Consider the following 16,208-nt stretch of genomic DNA (forward strand, 5'->3'; position numbering starts at 1 on the left):
CATTTGCATGACAATGAAGATGAAATTTCATATGTGCTGCTTGAATTGCACTTATCTAAGTTTGTTTTTACACGGAATGACCAAAGGAATATGTTCCCTAACCAAATGTGTTGCATTACTAAAATATAATAAATTCTGTGGAGAGACACACTATAAACCAAGTTATAATAATTCCATGTAATTTATGAAATAGTGTGTTAATGAAGAACTTTTATGTTGTCAACTATGCATCTCTAATACTTGATTCTTTTAAAGAAAATCCCATGACACCTATAAAAATTTCTTTTTAGTAAAATATTACACTGTAAATCTTGTAAAACCATTCAGAAATAATTTTTGAAATGCTTAGTTATCACAAACTATAACCTATTTTTTTAAATGGCCATCACATACAATTTTTATATAATATCTCAAGCTTGGTAAAGTTCACATGGTTACTACATATACTGGATCAGGTAAAACCATATTTCACCTGAACCTGACAAAAAAGTCAGTGAGTCAATTTTCTTACCACAGATATATGTTAGGTGGACTAGGCTAACGGGCATCTTTTACATAATCAGATATGTAGGCAAATATGTGCTGTGGCAGAGTCCAAATGTTGATCTAACAACTAGCCAATAAGGAGTGTTAACATATGAAACATTCAGAAGCTCCATTCTCTCAGAAGTAAGGCCTTGGCTCTTAAACCTAGATTTCTCAACTCACTCCATAACATACCACTATTGTAAAAATCAGGATATGATTGAAATAATTTCCCCCTCTTATCAACGTATGACTAATTAATCATCACCTTATTTGACAATTTAACATGATCTTCATTACTAATTCTGAGGTATTGCTCTGGAAAACCAATATCCAGCTACAGTTTTAATTCTAAAGGAGATACAATTTTATGCTTTTATAAGAGTGAAAATTAACTCCACTACATAGACCTAAAAAAACTACAAGTTTTAAAGCAAAAATGATAATCTAAGCATACATAACAGCATAGCTAATCTTACTTTATGTCTAAGTTTATAGTTTCTAAATCTTTAAAGAGAATGGTTTTGATTTTTGATGGGAGCTAAAGGCATTGTTTTAAAACAAAAATAATATGACATAAGTGGTATACATATGACAATTTTATTTAACATACCTTTTCAATATATTCTAATTTACAATGCACTTTAGTTGCAGAAGCATATCCAAAATAAAAGAAAAAGATACTTATCCTGGAAAAAAAGGCCTATACACAAAGGAACATCTGAATAAAATTGAGACATCTGCAGTAAAGTTTTACCTTCTCCCTAGAATGTTTGAGATGAACTCAGTGTAACACTGTCTTCCAAGAAAAGACAAAGTGATCAATGCAAGAACACATCAGGCTCCCTTGGACAGGCCAATCAATGCAAGAAAGAACCTTGCCCAGGGCCTTATGCAAATAGAAGCACGTCCTGCAACCCAGGGAGGGAACATGCGCAATAGATCAATGGGATCAGAAAAACCTTACAGCTATATCAGCCTCAGACAGTAAATATATGATGAATCCCTCACGTTTTCAGTGAACTCTTAAACTAGGTTATTTCAACCTGGTTGAAAAATCTTCCAGGTCTGAACACAGCACAGTGAAAAAGTAAAAGTGTGAGAGAAAACTGACCAGAGTTAGTTTAACAATTCTTTTAAATTTGTGAAAATAAACTTTCAGTATTTTAATATCTTTTGGCAACCGTGAACTCATGCTAAAATGCTGGAAGCTAAGATTCAAACATGCTAATTTGACAGGGTAGAAATCAAGGTGTATTTAAATGCTGTTTAGTAGATTGCTTCCTGAGGTAGAAAAATAATAGAAGGTTCACGATGTACAAGAAGTACAGTATTGAAGACCTAATGTCACAATTATATTACGTTGATTGAAAACTATCCTGTCAGTGAATATTGTAATGATAGTTTATAACCTCATCTGTACTGAATCATTTTTTAGAAGGAATTGAAGATTTTATGACGTGTTCTCTGTCTCTCTGTGTCTCTTTCTCTCTCTCTCTCTCTCTCTCTCAAAAAAAGGACAAATACAGTATTACTATTTCTAGAAAATATTCTCAACTTGAAATGCAACTTGGTAAGGTACGCAAAGTTGCAACCATGTGTATAAGATCATATCGACTCACCGGGCACTTGATAACTATATACAAATACTAAAATAATAAGTTTTCATAGGAAGACTTGTAAAGAGTGATTTCCCAACATTATTCATTTTCTATTTTTGTGGAGAGCAGACTTTTTTTTCCCTCCTAAAATTCCCTGCTTTTTAAGGGCTCACCATCACCTCTTAACTTCATAGAACAAAGGCATAATATTGCTGTCAAACAGCAAGAGCCACACCAGGACAAACTATAATCCAGATATCGACAAGCAAATAAGACGGCTTAATCAAGCTTGTAAAAAACTCGAGCACCTTGTACCTTGATACCGCACAGTTGAAGCTTAACACGGATTTTAATTTGCACTGGAACTGGGAACAGACAGAACAGTAATTAAGCTAAAGCTATTTATCATTTTACACAGTTATAGTAAAACTATAAGTCTACAAAATATTGTCAGTTATTAAAATATCAGTTTAGTTCTGTTATTACAACAATTTTTCTAATACATTACTCATATTTGATAGTTTCACGTTTCCTTACTATAAAATGTAAATACAACATATAAATGGAAGTATTTTTAAATTCCTGTATTACAAAACCAACTTTTAATATGAATAATAATAGTATGACTTATACAACCAATGTTAAAAGACTTTGATAACATATTGAAAAAGCAGTGTAACATAGGTCTGTTAGGACTTTCCTTTCTTTAGTCTAAGATAAAATATAAATATCACCTGTTTCTTATATTACCACAATGTTAGTGTTGTCCTCACGAGTAGTATGTTTAGTTAGATTAATCTTACTCCAGCAGGATTTGTAATTTCTAATATATTATTAAACTTGTAGTTCCCTTGGTTGATCCACTAAACCTGGTCTTAAAGTCTCATAAAATCTCTACTGTTCCACACAAAGGCCAAGCATATACTTTTCATTATAATTAACATTTAAATTAACAGTAACACAATACACTTGTGTAAGTCTATGGGCACAAGATCAAATCAGATAAACAGCAAAAAAAAGTATGAAATAATAGTAAGCCAGCTTTCATTTCTTAATTTTTTAATGTTTTTATTTTCAAGAACAGAATTAAAAAAGCCTAATTTGCCTGATAAAACCTAAAGGTATTATAATCTCTATTATGATAGAATACATATGAATATTTTTTGCTCTCCCTCTCTCTCATCTACGTAAATCCAAGATCCCTACATTTCTTCCCCCTCCCAGGTGTGTAAATATATATTTAATAAAGAACAGAAGTATTTTCATACCATTGATATGATTACATTTCAGAGCATCTTTAATGCAAACTGTTTCCCAAACCACTTTACAGAACTAAATAACAAAATCTACAAAGTGAAATAAAAAGCTCAGATTTTTTTAAAAATATGTATGAAAAAAGTGATAACCCCCGTATTTGAGCATTTAAACAATAAATTAGATACCTAGATGACCATTTGTTAATGCAACTATCATGACTGTGCACACAAATTATGCAGTAACATTTTAAAAATCTGCACCCAAAACCAACAGCAGAGGAATAGAGAAATTAAGAAGTGCAAGAGTCGAGGAGAAAAGATGTATTTGCTGATAAGATCTGGAAACAGATGGAGAGTTGAGGAAATTAAGTAAACTAGGAAGAAACAAGTGCATAGAAGGTTCTAAATCAAGGAAGGCAATTCTGAAGTTAAACCTGAATTGGATGAAAAGCCAGTAGAGCTGTATGATATTGGAGGTGATGGAACATGTTTATTTCATGCAAGGCAGCATCATTCTGCACATGCCAGAGTCTGGAGATCTAGGACTTGAGGAGGCCACAAAGGAGGAAGCTGCAATAGTCCAGGTGAGAAGTGATGAATGTATGCAAGAGGCTTTCAGCAAAAGTGGAGTTGAGGCAATAGTGTTCATTGACAATTTAGCACTGAAAGACAGTTCAGCCAACGGGAGCAAAGTTGATTGTGAAGCATAAAGCCAAGGTTATGGATAGCAGAAGTGAATAGGAGGTCTAATTCAAGAAAGGAAATAGAGAATTTTGAGTTACATTTGACGATGGTTCTCTTCCTAAAGAGCAGTATTTCTGTCTTTGAGACATTTAGCTGAAGAAAGTTGAGAAAAAGCCACATTTTAATTTGGTCAAGACTGGCAGAGAAAGAAAAGGTAGATAGGAGGAGTCATTACATTGTCAAAACACACAGAGCTGAACTGCAAAACTGTAAAAGTGGCTCTGTTTGAAAGTAGTCCTCGTTAAAGACAGAATCGGGAAACAAAATGCTTGGAGGTAGAAAGTAGCAGAAAATAGAAGAAGGCAGAGAGTTGAATGCCATGGTAGAGAAGATGCAGGGGTTTGATATAAAAGAGGAGCCACTACCTATGATAGAGGGAAAAACAGTGTGATAGAATAGAGTGGAACCATGACAGAATATATTCATGGATGAGGAGAGAAATCAATTATTGACGATTCAAACATTACTGAGATACTAAATGCCTTTCTTAAATCTGTATTCAGCAAGAAAATGATACAGTAGAGCCACATCATTTCTGGTCCCTGCATGGGAACATGAAGCAGGAGGGATGCCCTCACACACCCTTGCAGACCCCACACAGAGACCAAAGACAATCACAGTCTATATGCCCAAAGGAATGCAGGGACTGTTACCCAAATCACTCCAAAGAGCTCTTCAAAGTACTCTTATCCAAGTGTTTATTTCCCTGTATTTCATGGATATTAGGGAGGGATTATTATTGCTAAGACAAGAGCTCCCATCATGGTGGTTCCACTCTGTGAGGTCTATGGCTAAATGCCACAAACTGTGCCAACAGAAAAGAAAATCGAACAACCAACAAGGAAGGTAAAATCTGTTAACTATTGAAAAAGAGCAGGTCATAAGAACATAACGTAAGAATGGCCATACTGGGTCAGACCAAAGGTCCATCAAGCCCAGAATCCTGTCCTCTGACAGGGGGTCAGACAATACTTAGCAAATCTGAACATACACAAAACAGCTAGTCCAGATGACATGCATTATAGCTATTAAGGGATTCGAACTTCCTGATCTACTGCTTGGTTGGGCGGTAGGAGGAGGACTCGACCTGTTGCTTGTCCCTCCTACTTCCATACATTGACTACTGTGCTGAGATGCCGTTGGCAAAGCTTCCTAAAGCAGTGGGTCTTGGAATTAACGTTCACACCTTGATGAATAATTGTTTCAGATTATCTGCAGACTTAGGCAGACACCATTGCATTGGTTTTTCTCAGTTCATGTGTACAAGGTTTTATTCACAACTTTTTTTTTTTTTTAAAAGAGATTTTTCCCCTCCAAATGAAACCTGAGATTCTGATCTAATCACTTTTTCAGGAGCAGGGTTTTGTGCATGAATCTATAATTTCTATTCCTTATTTCAGCTCTGACCATGAGTAATAAGCAGTATATATGGTTATAAAGAGCAAGTATTGACAGAAGCTTAAATGTTGTTGTTGAGAAAATTACAGAATTAATGGATGATGGGAAAGCAATAGTATATACAATATAGTTCCATTTTTGTAAAGAATTCAGATGTAGTGTCTCGCAGGATCTTAAATGTAAAATAAATTCAAACTGGCTGGGATTGATACACTGTCATATAGAAATTAAACTGGCAAAAAATAGTGCAAAATAACAAATAGGTGGGAAGTGTCTGTGAGGTATTGTAGGTACAGGTGTCAAATCTTGTTTTATGTAGCATCTTCATTAATGATCTGGAATTAATGAAATGTGAAGGTGATACAAATTGGGAGAAACTGCCAACAGTAGTAAAGGCAAAACAACTTTCCAAGAGTCATAGATTTTAAGGACAGAAGGGGCCATTATGATAATCTAGTCTGACCTCTTGCACAACACAGGCCACAGACCCTCAATCAGAAGTTCTTGCATCAAGTCCATAGAGATATGCAGAAAACCACAAAACCAGATTTAACTTGGAAAAATACAAATCTGGGGGGAAATAATTTCATACATGTATACTCTATGGGAATGAGAAATCTGGGAAGCAGAAATATTGAAAGGACATAGGGATGACAGTGGACAGCAATTTAGACATGAGTTTGGAAAGAAGTCCACTGCAATTTTGGACTGTGTAAATAAAAAAGGTCGTGATGTGGAACTGAGAGATAATAGTCCTTCTTGATATGACTGTTGTGACTGCCCCTAGAATATCATGTTAAATTCTGGGCACATTACCAGAAAAAATATTTACGAGGTTAAGAAGTTAAGAAAGCAATACACTTACAAGAAAAAATTAGAAGAGAGAACTATATACAGTTTGGCTAAAGGGGCCAGGCATAAAGTTGGCAAATATCTCAAAGATTTTTTATACCACAGTGTGAAAGGGATTTTTTAGTGTAGTATGCCAAAGTTAAATTAAGAATAGTGGAGTGAAATGCTGAAAAGATATAATTAACAAGATCAATTAGGCGGTGGAAAAGTCTCTGAAGGGAAGTGTGGGACTTTCTTTGCCTGGGACTGTCAAACCCTGTATTGTAGAGTACAAACCTGTATTTGCAAGTAGCTAGACTAGAGGATCTAACAAGTCTTTTCCATCTCTACCGTCCACAAGGCTCTGATTCTATATACAACATATAATTAGCATTCCAACATTGGTTTTAAACTAGAAAATTAAAATGAACTAGCCATTAAGATCTATATTAATGATGGCAGTGCAGATGATTAATATACAGTACATATTTCTGAGCCATGAAACATTGCCCTTCTCCTCTTGAAAGAACCTGGTAAAGTGCACAAATGCTGTAAATTTGCAGAATATGGATTCAGCTGAGTGTTTCAAGCACCCGACATTAAATAAGAAAATGATTAAGAGGAAACAATAACAAGAGGCTGGGCAACTGATCTAGGTGAAGTTAGCAAGTGGGGATCCAAGCTCAAGACTATCCCTCTTTCTAGTTCTTGCAGACGCAGCACACTCATCTCCTGGGGAAGGGAGAAAAATTTGTCACTTTGCATTGCAGTTACCCCTTTTGTCAGTTCAACAGCAACATTGATAGGGTTGATACTGAGCTAAAAAAAATCAGATGCCTACATTTCATAGCACTTAAATTAAAACAAAAAGTGAATCAAGACATGTGACTATGATACCATGAACTCTTCACTTGTATTTTGTAACCTCCTCCGATCTCTTTATCTGCTCCCTTTAGACCATGTCTTTTTAGACTATAAGCTCTTGAAGGCAAGGGACTGTTTCCCACTATCTGTTTTTATAGCACCTAGCATGGGTCTGTGAGGCAGACTGGAGCCTCAGGGTGCTACCAACATCAGGGTGCTACCACATTTATTTAGGCTGAAAAGTGGAAAAATGACAGCAGGCTAAAATGTAACAAAAATAGGATTTACAATGAGCCAAGCACATATACAAACAAAAATCAATCATGAATGAATAAATCATTATAGGCAGAATTGGTAGTAATGCCTGTAAGTAAGATTGCTTTACACTTGCTAATATAGTCCCTTATTTTCTGTGCTTATAACCTTTGCCAAACTTTATCCACTCAGGCTGAAATTTGCCATGCTCGCGTCTACCTCAGGCTGAATTTTTGTTTTTAAAGTTTCAGCAAAAATAGTTTTGCAGCTTCCAAGAATGAGATTGGGGAAAACAGGTTGTTTACAAATATTAACTTTTTTTCGAATTTTGTTGTTTTGTTTTAAATTCTAGTGTCTCCATAGTTGGGAGCAGGAAATTTGGCTGGGGGACTGCCCGGGGGTGAGAGAGGTGCTGTCCCCATGAAAACCCAAGATTTGGCTAAGGTATTAGCTGCTGAATATAGCCATTTGCTTCGGTAAATTCTGTTAGAAGCTTGATGTAAAATGTCTGCACTAAGTATGGCCACACTGACCCCCAGCCCTCATCTACATGGAGCATGCTGTCAAGTTCTACAGAGCTTGAGTCCTGAAATATGAAACTATCAGTGAGGAACAGTTCCCCGTCATTACATTATAATACCACTCAGTAGGATTGCTCTGTACAAAGTTTATCGTTTACTTGTCCTCACCATATGGAAGCACACAATCTACCATTCCCCCTTTTATTTTGCTCTTTCACTTAGTTCTCAATTTTTAGTTTCCTGCCCCATCACTACATTTTCTCCTCCTATTTACACCCTTTCACTCCATCTCTTTTTAAAAGGGTTTTTTTAAAAATAACCTTTTAAAATTAGTTCTCACAGTGTAGTTGAGAATTCCATTTTCAATAATCCTGACAAATTTTGTAAATAAAGATTATTACTGTTGCTTTGGGCCCCATTGTGGGAGGCATTGTAACTAGTCCAGGGGTCAGCAACCCCTAGCACACGGCCCATCAGGGTAAACCGCTGACAGGCCGTGAAATATTTTGTTTATGCTGACCATCCGCAGGCAGCTCCCAGTGGCCACAGTTTGCTGTTCCTGATCAATGGGAGCTGCAGGAAGCGGCGGCCAGCATGTCCCTGCGGCCCACCACTTCCCGCAGCTCCCATTGGTCGGTGGGCCGCCTCTTCCTGTGGCTCCCATTGATCAGGAACAGCAAACCGTGGCCACTGGGCGCTGCGGGCGGCCATGCCTGCGGATGCTCAATGTAAACAAAATGTCTCGCGGCCTGCCAGCGGATTACCCTGATGGGCCGCATGTCAAAGGTTGCTGACCCTTGCACTAGTCCATGCTGCTTTCCTTAACTTTAATCAAAATTCAATATTTGTTAAAGGATGCTTTTTTTTCTGATTCCATTTAATGACTGCAAGTACATGAAAGCATGGGTATGATTTACTTTTTCCTATTGACGTTTTTGAAATATAGAACACTTCTCTATGATAAGCTCCCAATCAAGTTTTGTTTTTAAATGGAAATTAAGACCTTCCTGCAGCTCAATTTTGCCATTTCCAAGGTCCTGATTGGCACCCTGGTTAACAACAGAGGTTGGGGAAGCTGCTTTTGTGGGAGTTGACAGTGTCCTAGCTATGGTTGATCTGGGACACTATAGTCTCTTCAGCGGTTTCCCATGCAGCTGTTAAAGGAGAAGCAACCAGTCACCTGGCCTGTCAGTAGTGCTACTCTTCTGCTTCTTCAATTTGTACTCCTTGTGTTTTCCCACCTCTATGATTTATGTTAAAACCCATTCCAAAACAACCAACAGATTCTGGGTACCGTCTGCTACACCTCAAGATAGGATCCATTATGGATTAGGCAGAGGAGGGAAGCATCATGTATAGACAGTATCCTATGTACAACTGTTACTTGTTGCTCAGATTGTGTTTAATTTAAAAAGCAAATTTAATGGACATTAAATAATAAAGTTTCAATTAATGATAAATTAGCCACAATGGGACAATCAAGGTCCACATACCCCAAGGGGAGAACAGGGGGTTTGAATCCCACAGAATAAGTGGTTGAATCAGCTGATTGTATACAATATTATTATGCAATAAAAATATGTTGAGTATGAAAGCTTATAGTGTTCTAACTTAATGATCATTATGAGATATGTATACAGACCGTGGTTAGGGATTTATGTATTTTTGTGCTCATAATTGGTGGTGCAATCAAGCAAGGAGGGGCTGCCTCCCCAGCCAGACAAGACTACCACCAAGCACGTAGCACTGTACAGCTCAGGAAAAGACAAATGATGGGCCATTAGAGTTAATGGGAAGACATGGAGACATCCCAGCTAGATTCTCCACACCCTGAATAACCATGAGTCACTATAATCAGAGAGAGAAAAAAAGGAGAGGAAAAAGCCCTTTAAAAGGCTTCAAACAGACTGGTCTTCATCCAGAAACTGAGGGACCATCACTTGGCAGGTGCTGGGGTCCATGAAACACTGGATCCCCTCTAGGACAGCAGGTATGCTGGGACACTGTTCAGAGGCAATAGGTAACTTGTATTAGAAAAGAGATTTACCTAATCTGAAAGCTTAAAGGCTGAAGTTGCATCTTTATGGTTATTTTCTATGTAACCTACATATGTTGCTCTCCCTTACTCTTATCTTTGAATCTATTAATTTTTCTATTAAATAAACCTATTATTTATTTTTACTCCAAGCAAGTCTCTGTTGTGCTAACTGAGTAACTAGGCTGGTGAAAGCCAAGGTGTGCTTGTGGATTGGCTACTGATGTCTGGGCTCTGAACTAAAGATGCACAACATAAAGGTACTCTAGGTAACAGGCCAGGCCATGACAGAGCCCCTTACTGGTCTTGGTGATCCCAAAAAGCCAGAAACAGTTTAACAGCACAACCACTAAAGCTCCCAATCTGCAATCTGCCGACACAGAGTCCCACTGAGGTCAAGGGGGCTCTGCAAGGGCACAGTGTCCACTCATATGGATCATATTACAGGATCAAGGCCTTAAAATGATTTCAAATTGAAGAAATAAAGCAGGTTGACTTCAGTGGAGCTATGCTGATTTATGCCAGGTGAGAATCTGACCTATATACTTTAAGGACACAGAGTTTAATAATGCTTGTTAGTACAGCACAAACAGATTCAAAGTCTCCTTTCCATTGACTCATAAATAATGGGAAAGCAGAGGAAAAACAGAAGCAGGAAGCTGATGTAAAGATAAAATATGCCTAAGAATGCAGATATTGTAATTTCAGTGGACTGCGGTTTAAAATAATCAAACTATAGTAATTTTTTCTGAATCTGAGTCTAAACACTTTTCAATGGAAGATTATCGTATGAAAAGCATAGCACTCTACAGTATGTTTAGCAATTCAACTACTCATGTAATATGTTGACCTCATCAGCACTTTACAGCTTTTTACTATGTCTCTAAAATTTTAACAATCTATAGGTAAAATCTGTGTGTTATCTACAACTTAATATCAATACATACATACAACGCTTTAGTCAAAGACTACAATGGGTTGGGTGGTTTTTCATCTAAATAAAAGACAGTTCAACTACTTTTCCTTTGCTGATGTACCAAAGTTTAATTCCCTGATTGCTCTCTGATGAACAATCATTGCAACAGCAAACACTGAAAATTTGAGATAATGTTGCCATCTCTCACAAGTTTATCACAAGTCTTGTGCTATCTGGTGTTTTTCTTAAAGCTGAATTGATTTATTTAAAAACAAAAAAGGAAGTTTCTAGCATTCGGTATTGTGGTAAAAAACTTGACAATATGAATCACAAAGGTTCAAAAAGCAGAAGGCAAATAAAAAAGAAGCCCAAAATGATCATTTAAAAATATCTCATGATTTGTAAGCCAAACTCTTGATTTTGAGGGGCTTGATTAATGATTTTGAAAGTCTGGGACTGGCAATTCTTTTGGAGATTCTGAAATATGAGCAGTTGTCACCCAGTAAGGGTAAAAGCATAGAAATGCATTTGTTTTAAAAGTGATACCAGAAAACTAGTCTGTCTGAATTTGTTTTCTCCTGCATACGCAGTTAGGCCCCAGTCCTGTAATTGGATCTGCAAGGGTGGCCCAGGGGGTCCACATAGGCACAAGGATCCAACTACGTGGATCCAACTGCACATTCAGGGCCTCACACATGTGTGGATCTTTCATACAGGAACAGGGGACAGAAAAACATTTTCATAACATGAAGTAAAATTGTATCACCACAAAACTGGCAGAAAGACTCAGTGGCAGGTCTTTTTCTTTTCACTGACCACACATAAAAGGATTCCAACTTAAAAATCTCACTTTCTATTAAATTTCATAGGAGTTGCGCAAATTCTATTGTTTACCATCAAGTACAGCAAGCTGCTTTGGAAAATAAATCCCCAGCTGAAATATACTGTGCGTTGGATAACAAACAGAAGATTGATAATATATGTTCATGAATCAGGTTTTGAGTTTTCAAAATCAGTAATTAGGAAAAGACCATGACCTACAACTATTTTTAGTACTGTGTATTTAAAAAATAATTTACTTTTTAGACATCTGTTTGCTGCACATTTAATTTCAAACTATAACTATACAAATTTTTAATTAATAAATGTTAAGATACAGTTTAGTAGTAGTCTTATGATTCTTACTTGTAATTCAAACTATAAACAATATAACGAATTACACTTATTGGTGAAACTTTACTTCCCACATATGCTAAATCACTTTCAATGATTTCCCTTGTAATTGTGACCAAGTAAGGTAGAGGAATTGGGTGCCTACGCTGCAGTAACAGGATAACCATTTCTGTACATTCAAGCATGATGTTGCAGACTTATTCTGTTTTCCTTAACATCTCAAATATCAACACCTACATGTGCATACAAAGGCAAAAGTTTGGGACAACAATAAAAATACCATAATGTACCTTGTGACAAATATTAGAAAATTTTAGGGAAGTTTAACTTTGTTAGATAAGTATCTTGCAAATCACATCTTGATTTTTTGCTTTGGCAACCAAAAATCAAAATTAAAAGCTAGACTGTGAGCTAGACCTTATACAGCTACAGAGTAATGGCAACTGAATAATGATGCTCCCCCTTTTCGTTCAGACTTCATGAGGGCTGGCCATAGTTGTTGCCCCAGCACTTTGCGGAGCACAGAGACTGCTACCAAAATGCTTCCCTCCCAGAGTAAGTCACCCAACAGGAGTGTGCATGGGGGAAGTAAATGGAACAGAGCTAGCTGGCTGCACCAGCTAAACGTGTTACAGGGTGCAACCAGTTTGTACCTGAAGATATTCTGCCTTGGTAAGGCTGAATGCCTCCTGCTCCTTCTGCAGAAAAAAGCAGCTTTACATTACTTTCACTATAGGCTGTTACTAAATGCCATAATCTAACTGTCATTTAATGTCAAGTCTCTGGACTTTTAACTCTATAGTGACAGTTACTTTTAGAGTGGATTCCCCAAGGAAGCAATGAAAACCTAGAGGTTTTCAGTGATTAAATAATTGTGAACAATCAGAACACATTCAGCAGCATACATTGCATGCATACCAACACAAGGTATAAAAGGCATTTATTTTAAACTCTGTGGTTTATTTTACTCTCTGTGGGTACAATCTGGTGCAAAAGGCATAGGCAAGGCCCTACATTCCAAGTAAAAAACAGAAGTTTCACGTTGCCCTCTGCAAGGGGAATGAAAACAGATGAGAAATGTACACGGAGTCTACATAACTACTGCATTTACATACGTACGTACGTACGTGTGTGTGTGTGAGAGAGAGAGAGAGAGAGAATGAATATGAATATTTTCTCTAGGACATTAATTCTCCACAAGCTACTATATTTACTTTATTGCTACTCTTCAGGATTACAGAATAGCATTTTGGGGATGGATAGAGCAAAAAGGTTAGAAACATAATTTTTCTAGTTACTAAAAACCGCTTTTAAAAACAAGCTGAAACTTTCTTAGTGAAAATATTTTCTAGGGAAGGAAAGAAGAAAAATATTAAGCAAATCTGACCACTTAATATTATGGTAAAAATAAAACCTTTATTATTGTAGTTCAATATTTGTTTCTGTTATAATTCGGGGCAACCCCCAAGCTAAACGTCTACTGCCAACAAAACCAATACATAAAAATAAGTTTTCTGATTTATTTATTTAACAGCGAATGCAAAAATAGGTGTTAATCACAATTTAAAAAAAAAATAAGGACTATTACATTAAATATACTTCTCAGATCTAGTTTTCCATGACAGATATGTGATGTGCCAGTAGTTATATATTATATTCTTCCTCCCATGCATGCACCTCCTGTGGAGATCGCAGACTACAGAAGCTGACCCTTACTGAAACCATCTTGTCTCTATGACAAAGCTCCTTTTTAACTTCTTGCTTACTGGTTACTTCCTGTGATGGAGAAAAACTTTAGCTCAGCTTGTGATAATTTCACAGGCCCTGAGCACCCTGACCCTAGAAGCCCCAAGGTCAGAAGTCAAGTCTTGTTCTGAAACATCTGTGTGCTTCATATTAAACTAGAACAAAAGTGGAGAAATATCCACCAGTGTGACGAGAGAAACAGGCCAAATGGGAATGACACATTGGTCATCTGTTACCCACGCCATCTCAAGCCATTGACTGAAATGTGATAGAAAGAACTTTACTCACTAAAATTCCAAAATACCTTCAAGTAAGTGCTTTGTTTATTAAAATTTAACATTATCAAACACACTTTGTATTTCCTGACTTCTTATATTAAGAAATGCTTATTCAGAAATGTGCATAAAATATATTTGTATGCATCCAGTGACCCAAACAGTATTACTTGACAAAACCTACTGAATTCTACAGATATTTCAGTTTCAAAATTTAAGCACACCAAGATAATCCAACAATCTGAGCATTTGAAACTTCACAGTTCACAAAAGCAAAGGAAATAGATATTTCATACTATTACAGTATATAAGGAATCCAAATCACATGACATAATTGAAAAGAGCTCACGTTATACAATCAGTTTATGCAGCAGCAATTATAGGTCAAAATGAACAGTCAAGATGTGTTTCACACAGAATAATTTACAACTACAAAACTCGGTATCTTGATATATTTTGTTTTGAGAAATAAAAGTAAATTTGTACAATTTACTGACAGGACTGTAAAACATTTGTGGGATTAGATCAGCTACATCATTCTCAGGTTTCAACACGTGCACACATACAGACTGTTTAAAGAAAGATTGTGGAAGCAATGAGAGAACTGAAATAGCCTTAATTTCCATAGGAAAAAAAAATCAACAAGAACTGTTAAAATCTTTGAATCATATAAGCATTTCTTCTCTTGACCAGAGGTGCTCACACATCTATTTTCTCCCAGAGTAGCAAAACAGTCAAAAAACTTTAACTACATAAACACAGCAACCCAACTTATCAGTAGTGCAATTGTGATGTTCTCCCGTAGCTTTGAATCAAGGTGCAAAATTGCTTGAACATTTTGGCCCTGAACTTGCTAACACTAATGTATATGCTTAATTTTATGCACATGAGTTGTCCCATTGAGCCATTATAAATTCTGTGAATTTAAACAGGCAGTTTCCTTCTAATGCTTTCAAAGAAAGTGATATGCAAGTTTGCCTTCCATGGAAGTGGCAAAATCTGCGTCCACACTCTTTCCTGTACTTCCCTCACACTGCGACTGATCCAGAGCCCAATGAAATCAACAGAAGTCTTTCCCGTGACTTTAATGGGCTTTGGATCAGGTCCTCGATGAGTTTCCCTGTCAATAGGTGCCTCCAAGTTCCCTCACTTGAGTTCCAAACTGCATTGGAGGAAATCATATAAAACAACACTGACCCAGTGAGCATTACACATTGTACTTACATGTATTCAGCCCAACCCAGAACTCACAGAGCAGAACTCACAGACAGAAGCTGTATTCTCCCTTTTTTTGCATACATACCACCAGTTAGGATCCACAGGTTTGGACTTCCCTGGCTTCTATAAGCATGAAGCCCTATGTGACTGACTTATAATTCAGTAAATAATCAACAGAGGAAAAAACAGTGTTTTTAATTTTTTTTTTTAAAACCTAAACATACCATGTGAAAAGCTGTTTAGAGTTCTAAATTGTCCACCCTCTTTGGAAAGAGAACATTAAATTTAACTTCTTCAGATATGTGAAAGCCCTCAGCAAATAGGGCAATGGAAAAGTCAACACTTACCAACTCTACGAATGCAAGTCCACCATAACTGTGAGCGACAAAAAATACGTTTTCAGCTGCTGACTCGGCAATAAAGTGGTCCCACACATAAATTGCATGTTCTTCAGGAGAGCCATTATCCTACACAGAGAAGTATATTATTCACTATAATCTCTTGCAAACTGACAGTTTTGTCTACAGGCAACATATTCCTAGTTGTTAAAAGGTTTTGTTCAAAGAAACCACAAATACATTTGTGCTAGTGTCACAAAAATTCATTGATTCATCCTTGTTTTAAAAAAAATCAAAACAAAAACAAAACAACCCTGAGAATGTGATTTAAAGACTGCAAAATCTGCTTTCTTTGAACGTAAACAAAAAATTGTGCAGTTACAGGAAGTCTAAGCACTATAATGGCATTTCAGCTAAACAGCCTCACGCAAATTTAATACAGAATAACAATAATAATATTTAGTTCTTATATACGCTTTTCATCAGTAGATCTCAAAGCTCTTTAACAAAGG

General features: G+C 36.6%; 1 protein-coding gene across 6 annotated transcripts in view; it reads right to left on the minus strand.

The window, feature by feature from the left end:
• ARB2A (ARB2 cotranscriptional regulator A) overlaps positions 1-16,208 on the minus strand; it is a 363,023-nt gene that overhangs the window by 133,189 nt on the left and 213,626 nt on the right. For all 6 annotated transcript variants that reach the window (XM_077817192.1, XM_077817193.1, XM_077817189.1 and 3 more), the window contains one exon: positions 15,706-15,825. In XM_077817192.1, the coding sequence (XP_077673318.1) occupies positions 15,706-15,825 (120 nt within the window). The remainder of the gene's footprint in view (positions 1-15,705; positions 15,826-16,208) is intronic.

Source organism: Eretmochelys imbricata, chromosome 5 (assembly GCF_965152235.1).
Source record: "Eretmochelys imbricata isolate rEreImb1 chromosome 5, rEreImb1.hap1, whole genome shotgun sequence".
Classification (NCBI taxonomy): domain Eukaryota; kingdom Metazoa; phylum Chordata; order Testudines; family Cheloniidae; genus Eretmochelys; species Eretmochelys imbricata.